Consider the following 15,376-nt stretch of genomic DNA (forward strand, 5'->3'; position numbering starts at 1 on the left):
GGTCTTTACACACCTTTTTTAATGTTATCGTAAATGTTTTAGATAACAGGATGTTTTCCTCGTACACTTTGAAGGGTGCAAAATGGCCATACGTACAGATGCGCACAAAAATTTTAATGCATTTATTCATTCGGAAAGAGTATCGACATCAGTCTAGGCTAGGTAAATTTACTCTCAGTTATTCTGGAACAGCTATTATGAAAGTATTGTACCTTCAAACATTGATACACATAAAATATTATTTGTACATTCAAACATTACGACTCATCACACACAACATATGGAAAAACATTCCCTCCCTCAAAAAATTGACATTTTACACTACGAGTGCTGTTAAGAAAATTACATTAACGTGTTTATGTGCTGTCAATCTACACTACGTGCGCTGTTAAAAAAATACATCATTACAACAAAAGATTATTAAAAATACTACTTTCTACATCTGCTACTGAGAACTACTTCCAAACCCTTAAAAAAAACATGCAAACTAACAACCCTCTCTCTACTGTGTGCCAGTTCTTACCACATGTATATATTCGAGATGTGCGATGCCCGATTCGAAGCATGCGTCATGATCAAGAGCCAGATTAACATCTCCTAAAAGTTCTATTGATGCTTTCTTGACGTCGGTAGGTACAGTTACCGATATGGTTCCACGTTTTCTGAAAACATAATATCAATTTCCCATAAAGGATGGTATTTATACATAATTAAAGCAAAGCAGCATAACATTAACATGCGAATTTCAATTTCTGTACAAGGCAAAAGCTATACACACCAAAGAAGACTTGTTGAATGTGTTTATTAGTATTTGTTAGACGAATTTTGGAAGTTGGGTAAAGCAAAAGCCATCTTGCAAAGCCAACTCATAGCAATGTTTACTAAAAAACTAGGTTATGTGAATTTGATGGGACCATGTCTGTTTTAGATAAATGAAATTTTGAATAATCCAAGAACTGTTAAAAAAATGTGGTGCGTATGATACAATAAACAACAAAATAATGTTTTATTAATATAGTTACAATATACAGGGTTAGCCTAAAAAATAGACAGTTTGAACGCTTTATAAATTGAAATTTGTTTGTTACATCAGAAAGCATTTAGTGTTGTATAAAGAAAGTCTTCAAGTTCACGACCTCTGCTTTTCCATTTGTCTTCGTGACGTCAGCATCACATGAATGCCCTTGACGTAAGTCGAACAGTATGGCCGCTAGCCAGGTGGAGAAGGCTTTCTGTGTGATTGAATTTGCAAAAAAAAAAATTCTGTTACTATCGTGCAGAGTCGTTTTAGAACACGGCATGGTAAACAACCACCCACAAGTCAGTCCATCTATGATTGAAGGAAGAAACTTGAGGAAACTGGTTGTCTGTGCAAGGGGAAAAGTCCTGGAAAGGAGAACCAAACCATCTCATTGATACGAGGGCTGCTGGAAAAGTTTCTGCAAGCAATATGAAAAAAGACATGTGAAATTCTGGGAATGGCTTTATTGTTTTTCAAAGTATTCACCCTTAAGATCGATACACTTTTGCATATGCTCAAACCAATTTTGAAAGCATTCTTTCCACTCTGAAGCTGATACCTCAGAAACTGTTGTTTGGAATGCGTCAATAGCTGCTTCAGTCGAAACAAATTGCTTATCATGCATTTAATTTTTCATGTGTGAGAACAAAAATAAGTCATTAGGTGATAAATCATGTGAGTACGGACAATGAGTCATTAATTCGACATTTTTACTGTACAAAAAATCAACAGTTTGGTGTTTGGGAGCTGACGTTGTCGTGGTGAAGAATAATGGGACGATTTGGGTTTGTTTTACGCAATTCATTGATGACCTCTGGTTGACAAATTGTTGTATACCACTCAGCATTTACAGTCCTTCGATCTTCTAAAGCTATTGTTTATTGTTGCCACATGTCCGGTATAACCCAAGAAACAAGCAATCATTTGTTTGGCAGCACTCCTCAAACGTACATCTTTTGTTGGTTTCGGCTCACTTTGAAACACCCCAACAGTGGATTGCTGTTTAGTTTCGGGTTCATATGAATAGGTCCAAGTTTCGTCCCCTGTAACGAGGTAGTACATCAAATTTGAGTTGCCTCGGTTTAATTTTTTGGGCATTTCTTTACACCAATTTACACGAGCCTGTTTTTGAGCTTCGGTCAAGTTGTGTGGAATCGTTGGATTACTTAAAAGTTTCCGTGCATTCAATTCGCCAACCACTACAAAACAGCTGAGCCAAACTTGCGAATCATCACCCTCCAGCACCACTAGATTACAGAAATCACAACAAATGCCAGCAGACAAGTCAAGAAACGGCCATCAGTGACACCAGATGGGAGAAATTGGAATTACCATCACCTGGGGATAAACAAAGCAGTGACCCCTTACCTTCTCCATCCTAGATACTGTAACCCTTGTTAATAAAGACAGTGGTCCTTCGAAATTAATCAGAAAAAGCAAATTTTCAATGTGGAAGTAAGGAACATCACTTGTACAATACTAAAACTGTGATTAGCTGCCTTCCATGATTTATTTAATATCTTTTCTACATCTAGGTAAAATACGGGTATGATAGATCGATTAATGTGCTTTATTTTACTTTGCTTCTTGTGCCACTTTTGGCTAATTTGCGAAGATGGGTATAAGTGATGATATGATGAAATTGATGAATGGACACTCTGGCGTAGTAGCGTGATGTGCTAACCACTCTGCCATGGGGCCAGCAGGGTGATGAGAAAGAGAATACTGCAATGATACAATAATGGGGGGAAAACATGATCATACTCTGCCACTGAGGTCCCCCAGCAGAACTGAAAAAGAAGTCCTACATAAAATGAGCCTCACAACATTTTCCTATAGTTTACAGTGGCTAATTTAAGATTTTACATAGGGGAAAAAATCTGAAGAAATTAAAGTGACAACATTATTACTCATGAAAAATGGAATAAGTGAAATGGAAGAATTCAAATACTCAGGATACACAATTGCTAGCAATTCAAAAGAGGAGCTCTAATGATCTCTAGTCATAAATCATAATGCAAGGCACAGTTTTGATAAACATGTTGTTGCCCTTGGTTACAAGTCAAGTGCAATCTCCTCATGCAACTGTGTACCTGGTACAGTTCTCAGGATATTTCCGACTCTGCGGAAGCGTGGGTACAAATCTTGTGTACCCCGGAAGACATATGAGACATTTTTGCAACTTTTGGTTAATCGTGTCGATAAAGATGAGTATTTAAAGGATAAATATGATTTGATGTTTGTTTTTTTGGCGAGTGCGATAATATGATGAAATTAATAAGGAACACTCACAAAGAAAACTTGCCCAGGCTGGGATTCGAACCCGGACACCTTTTACATCATAGCATGCTGTGCTAACCACTACACTACAGAGGTCGGCTATTGAGACATCTGCATTTAGGAAATATATCAGCAGGTGATTACATTCAAACCTATATTGATATGAAAGATGTTGGTCAATACTGCTAAGTCCTAATTTAATATGAATTTTAAATATCTTTACAGGCGGCACTGTGTTTTAAATACTCTCATGATGTACTTTAATTTCTAATAATACTGATAATTGCTACTGTTATTTAGATTTAGGTACTAATAATGGAAACAAAAGTCTGTTAAATTCTAGAATATGAACAGAAAAAATACAACTATGCACATACTACATGTGAAAAGCATGCAAACTGGAAAAATACAACAAACAAACATTACAGAGAATGCAAATAGACTTTTGGGGTCAAAATCTCTAGTTCACAAAAAGAATTGAGATAAATTTCACACCTAAAACTAACCGTGCTGAATCATCTTGATGAACAAACAGAAAAAAAAAAATTCTACACAATCACACACACCATCGCACACTGGACCTATTCACAAATTAACTGAAACAAAAAATTAAAAGAGAACTCACCCAGCAAAATATTGAACATTTATTACAGGCTGGTGATCTATAATCCTGTCCTTCACATAGCTGCTTGAGATAAATACTGGAGAGGATCTCATTGGTTCGCGGGTGCCTTTCAAGGTCTTAGGTATCACCCTGACTTGATAGCATGCACTATAGATATAGTTGAAAGTTACATTAGCAGTCTGAAAATAGAAAATAATGCAAATATGTAAAATACAAAACTTTTTCCAATCATTCTGAGATTCAAATGTACAGGGTCATTTAGTTATTATTATTTTCACTATATTTTTGCTTCACAGCCTACATCCCTACACTATTGTGGAACTGTAAGCAATATTCAACATCAAACTGTGTTCATGCAATTTCACAGCAAACTTCACGAAGAGCCTTTAAAAACATGATTCACCGTATCCACTTGTGTGAATATCAAAATGGCAACCACTTTCAGAACTTATTGTACTGTACAAAATTGTCTCCCTATTAGTTTGAGTCTCTTTTCGTTCACCCTGTATGTTGCAAAATTGATACATAAGAGCAGGTACATATTTTATATTTGTAAGCTACATTTTTAACCTAAATTGAAACAGCTTATTGCCAAGATAACTAAACGTGATAATTATTTAAAACTTATTATTGAGTAACACTACATGCACCTTGTAAAAATTTCCCGTATAACAATGTTTCCATTAGCATACTAACACACTTCATTGCTTTCCTGCACATTAATTTTTGCTAAATTATATCAAACCTCGTACGTTTTAATGTGAAAATATAGAAGGAAAACAATTCAAGCCCTTATACTTGAAGAAATATAGGAAGGAAATTTCACAAGAAAAATAGATACTGGTGACCGTCTGTACACTTGCAAGAAAGTGAACAATTTTGCATTTCTCATAAAGATTGTGTTTAATACAAACGTTTTCTTCTGTTTTCTAGCTCATAGAGACGTGTTTAACAAAATAATGCATGGTTTCATGTACAACTATTTACCACATTATGTTGTGGTGTCCATAAAACAATACTTTGTTTAAAAAGCTTTGAAACTGGGATATGATTGTTCAACTAACAATGTATATTTCGTGTTTTTTTTTTTGTGCATATATTTTGTGTAAAGTGATATTATAATTTGTGTGTGTATGTGAGGAAAGTTGGGGTTAGAAACCTGGGGAACCTCTGGTAGACTTTAAGAACGGGAACTGTTACACCAACATATGGTGTTCAGGAACCTCCCAAAAGCTGAGCTCGCAAAAACATTGGTGAGCGGATGTCGTAAGAAAGTGTTAGCAGGAGGAACTGTGATACTCGCACTCTAATTTATCTCCCAGTCGTAATGCCCATTACATCATGTATATGTGTATGGTGTTATTAACTCTGTATATGTAGTCTTTGCACATCTGTTCTAATCCTCGCAGTATACAAGAACCCAACGAATTTTGGATTATTGGAACAGGGTGAACTGCAGCCAGGCAGCTGCAGTTGCAACAGTTTCAGGTTACCAATACCCAATAATGATTAACCTTTTGATTACCAAACCCATTTTGCCAATGGGACGAGGCCAATTTTTAGTAAAATGCAGTGTTTCACTTAGATGACTGTAGATCGGAGGCTAATTGCCCTAGACAGATGAATATCGTTATACGCGGAATGAACCATAGATTCGGACTCCTTCCATGACGTCCCTCACTAATCGCAACAACTTCAAAGACAAACTAAAAACTCTATTGTTAAATGAACAATACCTGTGTTCCGGCACTCACGAATAATAGTTCGCATTTCTGAACCAACTTCCTAATAACGAGTATTTTCATCTTCATTTTGCTTGCTTACTTTTGCCCTTACATGTTGCCAACCCTTAACAATATTTTGTCCTTTCTCGCATATTAAGAACATTTATATGTTTTTTACACATAACATTAATATTAATTTGTATTATTCTTAACCATATCACACCAAGCACAATTGTGTCAATTAATTTGTGTATCCTTGTGTATTTGTTTTCAATCTTTTATTATTATTATTATTATTATTTTTAGTGTGTAGACGAGCCTCTGTTCTCAATTTTGTATTTGTTCTTTTTGTGTCTTCTATATGTTTTTCTCTTTCTTTTTTGTTTGTTATTGTACAAACATTTAGTAGGTAGAATGTATTTAGTATGTATATGTATCCATCGGGGTTAGGTGGTAGAACAGCCGCAAGCTGACCCTCGCCCTTTAATAAAGGAAAATTGAATTGAATTTATGCACATTGAGTATATATATATGGAGGAGGAGAGGGGAGGAACTCGAAAATTCCAATATTTATGAAGAAAAATGCCCCTCCCCCCTTTCAAAAACAAAGTACAGGACATTGTCAAAATACACATGGAAATTATCGCAGGCATGTTTGGAACAAGAAAATAATTACACTATTATCATTTGAGCAATAGAACATGACTTGTATCCCCAACCCCCAAAACGACATGTCTGTGCGCCACTGACTCAAGCCTCGGATTGCAAAGTTACCTCGAAACGACTGTATATTGGAGGCTAATTGCCCTACACGGATGAATTGAGTACCGTTATACGCGGAATGAACCATAGATTTGGACTACATACAATTTATGCACATTGAGTGTATATATGGATGAGGGGAGGGGAGGAACCGGAAAAATCAAATATTTATGAAGAAACATTGGTTTCCCCTTCTCCCTGGACAACAAAGAACTTCTTAGAAGTGTGTTATCAGTATATTTTTGGATGTTGCCGGTCACACATTGCAGTCACGTGACAAACACCTGTACTCGAGCATAACAATTTCTCTTTCCGCCTGAGCTTTGATCCTTTCCTTTGTTACACCCCCTCCTTCCTCCACCCCTTACTTCCCCCCTTTTTTTTACCGAAACTGAAAGTAGTTGGCAACCTCCTGCTACCGACCAGCAAACTATTCCCAAATCGAGGTTGAACTACATTATTGTAGTGGAACAAAAATTCCGGCCTTTGAGGGGCACAATGCTTTTTTCTTCAGAACAAGCCGACAAAAGAAGCTGCCATTTTTTTGGAACACCAAGACATGCAAGAGTACTTACCCATTACACACGCAATGAACTAGATAACACAGGACAAGTCGATGCAATATACACTGATTTTACTAAAGCATTTGACAAAATTGACCATGATATATTACTACAGAAAATTGCTTCATTCAATATTTCACTTAATACTTTAAATTTCTTTGCTTCATATTTAGCCGATCGAACACAAACTGTAATATACAGGAAAATCAAAAGTCGCCCCTTCACACCATATTCTTGGACTGCTTTTGTTTTTATTACTTATCAAAGACTTACCCAATTGCATACAAAATTCTCAAAAGTTGTGTTTCACCGACGATCTTAAGCTTTTCCATGAAATAACTACCAATGAAGACTGTTTGAAACTACAGGAAGATGTAGACAGAGTGATCTCTTGTTGTAAAAGTAACAAGTTGGTTCTTAACCCAACAAAATACAGTGCAGTCACTTACACAAAATGCAAAGCACCTTGTGAGTTTCCATACCGTATTAAAAATGTACAAATCATGCACAAAAATGAAATTAAAGACCTTGGAGTGACCTTCGACACCAAGCTCAAATTCAATAAGTATATTGAAACTGTTACTAACGACGCTTTCAGAAACTTAGGTTTTATAATCAGGTCAAGCCATGACTTTACGGAAATCAGTGAAAATACTTTACTATTCCCTAGTACGGTCAAAATTAGAATATGCGTCAGTAATCTGGAATCCCACTCAAATAATCTTAATTCATAGACTAGAACGTATTCAGTCCAAGTTTCTTAGATATCTCAAATTCAAAGCCTGTGGAGAATATCCAACATTCGATTCATACGATAATCTAGTCTCAGAGACCAACTTTAGCAAACTAGCACTCCGACGACAAGTAAATAACCTGCTCTTTCTGTATAAAGTAATTAACAGTATAATAGACGATCATAGCTGTATCATTTAATGTTCCCATTTCCAAAACACGTCCCAAGCACAAAATCTTTCATTGCGAGAGAGCGAAAACATCAATTCTCTCTGCCTCTCCGGTGTGGAGAGCGTGCAACTCTTTCAACACAATTGATATTTTTGCAATGAGTTCATACAATTTTAAAAATGCTATTACTGGAAAACTGAATCTATTGTAGTAATAATATGTACTTAGAGCACTATAATTGGGCTCGGCCTGTTGAGCTCTATCAATAAATAAATATGTGTGTTAAGGGGGTTCTAAAGCCATGCTAAAGCATAGATCCAAATTTCTAAGGGTAACCGTACAACTAATATAGATACGGTAAGGAAGAAATTTTCGGATATAAAAAATTGTTTTATTCACTAGAACATGTGAACCTTATATTTCTGTTACGATTGAAGGGATTTAAGTAAATAACAGAAAATACAAGGTCTCCGTCATGTTCAAACTGCTGCGTACAGATGGCGCTGAAGTGGTAGTTTTGTTAATACCGGTGCATTTTCTTTCTTTTATGACTAGTATGGAAGATTTCGTGGTGAAACAAAGATCACATGTTCTTCCCGCAGGCATCTGAAATACTATGTGAAAAAATGAAAACATTTCGTACCTTCAGAGAGTAGTGCCTATCATTAAAACTTTTGAAGTGGCGTTTCGTCGCAATATACTCCGTGGTGCAGATTTTAGCCAACACTGTTGCCGATATTTCACACCGTGTTTTCTAACGATATGATCAATACAAGTGCGTCGAAATCGTGAAAGTTAAACCAAGTTATCAGAGAATAACGAATCCCAGTAAATGTTGGAAGAAGGAAACATTGGAAAAAAATGAAAGGTAAGTCTTATATTTAAATGCTTGTTGCTTAATAAATCAAAAGTAAAACGTTTGCAATATGCAAGAGTGATGCAGAATGTATGATTTATTTATATGTTGAGGAAATACCTTCCGATATCATTTCTGTGAGAATATCGCTTCAAAGTCTCAATTTTTACAACGCAGCACACATTTTTCCTTACAAACGAAGTTCATAATTCTTTGCAATTGTAAAATCAGAAGAGAATGTTATATTAAATTAGGCATAATGCAGATATTACAGTTTTGTGATTATTACTAGAGCATGAAATATCTTGATATAGATTATATTCTGGCGTTAAGTCGATATTGCACAAAATGCTCTACTATCATTCTTGGGAGATTATTTTCGTATATCACTGGTGCTATTCAAATGTACGTACATCGGAATTTGTATTACAAATTAGTCGTTCATTATAGTTTCACTTTGCCCTTGTACAAGGTTGGGACGAGTTGTTTCTGACCTGTTTTGAACAAGATTTTTCTCTTTTATGTTTTTGAAACTTGAACACAGTTCATAAAGCTCGCAAATGTTAAATGCAATAAGTAGGTTAAGCTGTTAGGTTGGATTGGAATAGATTTATTGTGAGATCCCCGAATTTTGTGCAAGTTCTGGACAACGTTCTGTTATCTTCTTTCACAGAATCAGGTCAGAAAACCAGTTTTGTAAGCTGTATAAAACATTTGGTTTTCTCGTTCTTTCATAATTTTGAACGCCTTGTAATGGTAGCGCAACATTTCCAATAAGGTCAAGCTTTACGTATTAAAAGTGTAAAAGTACATCCTAACAGCTAAAAGAGTAAAGTCCTAACAGTCTACCAAACAATAGTTTTCGTGTTTACTGAGAATTTACAAATTAGTATAGATTAGTAAATATTAGAAGTTCACATATTTTACAAGTGCAAGGCCAATTATTTATTTGTGGGTAAGATTGAGTGATTTTCAGAGAAATCATAATTTGTCCAGAATATGTTACGAATATTTGATTCAATAACCTACTAAAGTCAAAGTCCTATTCATAGACGTGCGCACGGGGGGGGGGGGGGGGGGGGGGGGCAAGGGGGGCTCACGGACGTTCGCAGGTTTTTTCCACGTAGGGACAAGCAAGGTATTTTTCCGTGGGGCATATTACCCCGATAATAGTGCTGCCCCCTCAAAAACACCACTTGAATTTGAAATTATCGCATACTTGCGTCCCTCCATTACATACGTAATAATTAATGTAAATTACTATGAATGAAATCAAATTATACGTGTGAAATATATACTTTTAGGTAGATATTCGTTTTCGAAGAGTGAGGTGTGGTAATCCTTGCCCCCCTTCTAGACCTTCCATGCCCCTACATTATTATACTTTCAACTAGAAATTTAGTGTAGAGGAATCTTATGACTTATTAAACGATATTGGTTGCAGTGGCGCAACCACAAGGATGCAGAGGGGCACTGCCTTATCACGACCTTGGACGGAAATCAATTTTAGGTGCATTGTGGTGCATTGTAAATTACCAGAGACGGTGTAAGAACAATTAAGTACTTCAGACAGTAGCTCCTGTAACAGCTTGGTTTGGAGGAAAAGGAGCGCGGATATTTCAGAGACAATTTATAACATTTTTGCTATTGGTTTGTTATGGGGCGGATGAATTGATTATGTAATGTATATAAATAATATGTCATATATATATACACACACACACACATATACCCATCAATGCAATAGAACTAAAACAGTGAGATAAAGTGAAGTTTTTCTTTCCCGACTAAAGTTTCAAGGCTTTTGCCCCCCCCCCCAATCAGAGGGTCTGCACACGCCTATGGTCATATTTAACATGCACTGTAAAGATAACTAGATCTGAGTCACTGAAGTGAGCTGATACCGTGAATCAAACCTTTTATAATTTTGTTATAAAAGGACCACTTCGTTAACCATTATGGTGCAGTTTATATTCACATCCACTTACACAACATCTCTAAGTTGTTTTCATTTTGTTATTAACTCAACTTGTCTGTGGTTGTAACAATGTAATGAAAATCATTTGTTTCATCTTTGTTAAGTTCATAGTCTCATACACCATATTAACAATATTTTTATTTGCTCCTTTTGCAGATGAACATTTGAGAATCTATTTGATGTGTCTTCTAAGAATACTTTGAAATTTGTAAAGAGGTCAACAGATTTGACTAACAATGGCAACCCAATACCGTGGAAGTTTGTGGATATGCTTCTATGGAATCAAAATAGTCTGTGTGGATTGTTTGAACCGTACACAATTTGCACATACATGGTTGGATAGTGATGGTTTACAAGATATCAAGAGTCCAAAATATACTCAAGAAATGATGTTGCAAGACTTCTTAATATCTGGTTGCAAGTAGTCAGCAATTGGGAACAGTATATTTGAGAAACTGAAAATAATGGGAATGGTATAACTTGTTTGTCTTGTCTCTCAAGTTATAGCACACATTCCTTGAAATTTTTGCTAGTTCCAATTTTAAACGGTATTTGTCCACAATCTTAGGATATTCATTGCTTTCTAAATGGAATGATGATTTCAAGACAGCAAGAAGCATACGCATCTATGAGAGAACCACATAATGTTGCAGGATGGGCAAGAAGGAGAATGAAGTTACATTGAAAGAAAAATGTTAATCTGAATTTATACGTATATCCCGAATATATAGTTTTAGTAGTCCCTTCATGCAATGATTTTTGAACGATTTGAATTTTATTCTAATGGTAATTATTACCATATTGTATATTAGAAAACTTCTCTCACAATTCTTCTCTGAGTATCTTATCGAAGATATCGACAGTGTGTGGAAAGTTACTTTTCAAAAGTAATTCAAAGTTAATCACTTGAGAAATTAATTAATTTATAATTACTGTAGCTTTAAAACGTATCTAATTTAGTTACTATTACAATTACTTTATTCTTCAACTGTTCGACCCTATAAAGAGTGACACTTTATGTGAACAGGAGTGTACAACTAACTTCGAAGTTAGTTACTAGTTAGGTGGAAAAATAACTGAATTTCAGGTACTAATTTCAAAAAGTAAGTCGATTACAGTTAATGTTACTCGAAAATGTTACTGTTACTTCCAAAGACAGCTGCAGAACAAACCAGTATAATTCGTGAAGAACTGTGAAACAGGACTTTGGACATTGTGCGGAGGCAACTTGTGTAAAATTGTACTTAAGTATTTTGAAACGAACAAATACTTGCTGCTCGTTTACCTTTATTCCCGGTTTTCAAATAAAGGCCTCCCCGATGGCATGGTGGTAAAGTCGTCGCCTTGTAGCTAATCAAGAGGTTCGATACATGGTGGAGGCGCATTGCACAGTGGTTCGGATCCCACTTTAAACGGTAGGTCCAGTCCTGATTAGCCTTTCTGTGCGTAAACATGACTTAAAACATCAATTTAAGTTTTTCAAATAAATAATTTTCTTAAAGTATAGTAATTTGAGATTTAATTTCCATTGTAACACTGTTAAGTCTTGTTTTCATGTCATTAAAATGTTGACGAAGAAAAGCTTTTATAGTATAAAAAAATATACATTAAAGCGTAACGTTTCCACCCTCTAACAGGATCTTCTTCAGACGAATATTCACAATTGACAATAAGCAAAGATTATTTGGTCTTATCGTCATCCTGAGAAAATGGAACACTTTTTGTATCAATTGTAATTCTGCAAGAAAAATACATTAGGAAACTGAAATTTACGGCCTTGTGGAAAAATTAATATTAATACTTTTAAGCATTTTTCAACAATGTTTATAATTGAAAAAATTGAAAATGTGTTTTATCTTTAATTTCATTTTACTAATACAGGGTGCAGAAAATAATATCTTGCGAATGGTATTTCAACAATGAAAGCACGGTGCGTTGAATACGTTCTACCAAAGAATATTTTGAACAGTCGCTCCATACACAAGAAAAGAACTTCGCTGGAGCAAGTGAACGAAAGCAAGTCTGCGCAAGTAGTGACGCGAGACGGTTCCACCAATGAACACGTGAGAGGGAACGGGATTGCGCAGAACGGCGGAAAGCTGCTGTAGTTACCAGCAGAGGCCTGCACAAGACCTGGAGCAGACCCGTTCGCGAGACATCGCTCCTAAAATACCATGCAACCTGCGCAACACCCTCGCTTGAGCAGCTTGTCTGGCCACCTGCCCAGATCGTTCCTGGCAGGCATTGTAGACCCGCCGGGTACCCGCAGTCTTACGATACCTAGTAGGTCTCAGTTCGTTCTTTCCATCAACTGCAGGCCCCTCCCTCTGCGTGACGTAGTTACTTCGAGTAGAAACTGCACCGGACCCACACCGTTCTGCAGTGTTGCCAACTGCAATAGATTTTCACTACTTAAAAAAGGGAACTCAAAGCTTCGTAAGCCACATCACCAATGAAATGAGATTTACGACGATTGTTGCTACCCCCCCCCCCACACACACACACACATTGAAATAGGTTTTCCTTGGCACAGGATCCATAAGTATATGTCGTAAACAACCAATATACGTGTATATAGTGATATAGGGCAGGACTGAAACATGTCACGTTCGACGCTGAGGTCGCGAGTCGAACAACACACTCTTCTACTGCGAGAAAGACGCCCTGATCCCCATCTTGGATACATGCTATTATCAATAACAGGGTTATAGAACATTTTCTGTCTTGCCTAGATAATTATTACTCTCCTTAAATTATCGTCACATTATTCAAGAAGCCAAAAACCTACTTTATCTAGTGTAAACTGAAACATTTCCTGAGGGATCGACTCCCCTTATCCCCACATTGGACACGTGGTATTATCAATTACAGGGTTGTAGAAAAATTTACCTTGCCTCGATAATTATTTCTCTCCTTAAATTTTCGTCACATTATTTTATTTCACACACACAAGAAACCAAAAAGCCTCATTTTATCTAGTGTAAACCGAAAACTTTTGGTGGGGCTCTAGCCCCCTGAGCCCCCCCTGGATACGTGCCTGAGTCAACGCAGCATTTGCTTCAAACTTATTCACAAAATTTTTCAATTATTTCAATTACTGTCCTCACTTGGTCAGTTTCGTGTTTGAATTAACTACACTTATTATTGTATTTTCTTCTCTGCGTTCTGAATATTAAAATAAATACTGAACATAAAACAATGAATTTTATATTAATATTTAACTACACTCATTATTGCATTTTCTTCTCTGCGTTCTAAATATTAAAACAAATACTTAATATAAAACAACGGATTTTATATTAATATTTCGACTATTACTACCCTCCACTGATGATATATTGCTTATTTCTGTAAGAAGAACATATAACTAAAATCTCATGATTATCAATTTCCCTGATTTACTACTTTTTTTAATTCACTAACTCACCTTTAACCAATATGGCGTCATCTCACATCGAGTACGGAAATCTGGCAACATGGCCCTCAGTTGCCATGGCAAACGGTGCTGCCATCTGTTATCGAAAAATTACCACAAAATTGCCTTTAGTACGGCCTTAACAACAATATAAAAGAAGAAAATTGCAATTCCAGTGAATAAGAGCGACATTATGACATAAAAACTATGAACATGTCAAAGTATCTCGATTGAGATACCTGGTCCCCGAGGGTTTACCGTTAAGTATCTTGATCGAGATACCTGGTAAACAAGAGGTTAACTGTACGAAACTCACATGAATAATGATGCAATCATGAATATCATTTCTATCCCTCCAAACATGTAGCAGAAAATGAACATATTTCAAAGGCATGTATGTATATTTCTTGATGATGCTTTTCTTTCAGGTATTTTGGTAGGAACGTTAGATGCAATGGCATTACTATTTTACGTTGTTAGGTTTAAAATGTGGGGCCTAATACTGTTAGTGTTTTTTATTATAATTTATGTGTATGTACATTCAACATTATTTTGTTTAAATGGAACTGCCCCAACATACAACTGGACAAACGCTGGTTACACTTCGGGGTCAAATATCTCAGTTATCTCATCTTGAAATAAATTGGATATGTCAACTATTGAATCTGTCGTTGGGCCCTCTAGGCGTAATGAATTATTGATGTACAAAAGTTCTACTGTGCTGTTAGGGTTAATAAATTTAACTCAAAGAATATTTTATAATGCTTCTATTATTACAGATATTAAAAAATACTAATACTGGTTTTGTTGATAGAACATTTTCATTAATTAAAAAAAGTGCTTAATAGGCCTACATTACAAAGCATTCTGCCCTCACTGCAGTTAAAATTTCAAGCTACATCATTACACAATTAATAAGTGACAGAGAGAACTATTTGCAGAAGTTTCTTTTCTGAGACCTACACAATGGGTTTGTGTTTGTCACAACTCTTTTGGGGGGTAATTCATGTATATATTTTTCATTGCTCACCATGCCTCCCCTGAAATTCTCCAACGCCTCCCCAGGGTGGGCACGCTCCCCAGGTTGACAACCCCTGGATTACATAATAAAGGTGAAATTTTTGAGGGTGTAAAGCTCGTCACCAGCTCCAAAATAAATAAATAAATGTACGTGTGTATATAGGTGTGTGTGTATGTGTAGTAAACCATAATTTTCCTCATTACTGTTGAAACATACAGAACTGTTAAT

At 36.0% G+C, this 15,376-nt stretch overlaps 1 protein-coding gene across 1 annotated transcript in view; it reads right to left on the reverse strand.

Annotated features, from left to right (window-relative positions):
• The window catches only part of LOC145983019 (uncharacterized), an 85,881-nt gene that overhangs the window by 47,557 nt on the left and 22,948 nt on the right, over nt 1–15,376 (reverse strand). Inside the window, exons 5-6 of the mRNA XM_083116299.1 lie at nt 3,927–4,105; nt 524–662 (exon numbers count right to left, since the gene is read on the reverse strand). Of these exons, the coding sequence (XP_082972425.1) occupies nt 524–662; nt 3,927–4,018 (231 nt within the window). The 5' untranslated portion in view covers nt 4,019–4,105. The remainder of the gene's footprint in view (nt 1–523; nt 663–3,926; nt 4,106–15,376) is intronic.

Source organism: Lepisma saccharinum, unplaced genomic scaffold, assembly GCF_977018435.1.
Source record: "Lepisma saccharinum unplaced genomic scaffold, izLepSacc3.1 HAP1_SCAFFOLD_552, whole genome shotgun sequence".
Taxonomy (NCBI): Eukaryota; Metazoa; Arthropoda; class Insecta; order Zygentoma; family Lepismatidae; genus Lepisma; species Lepisma saccharinum.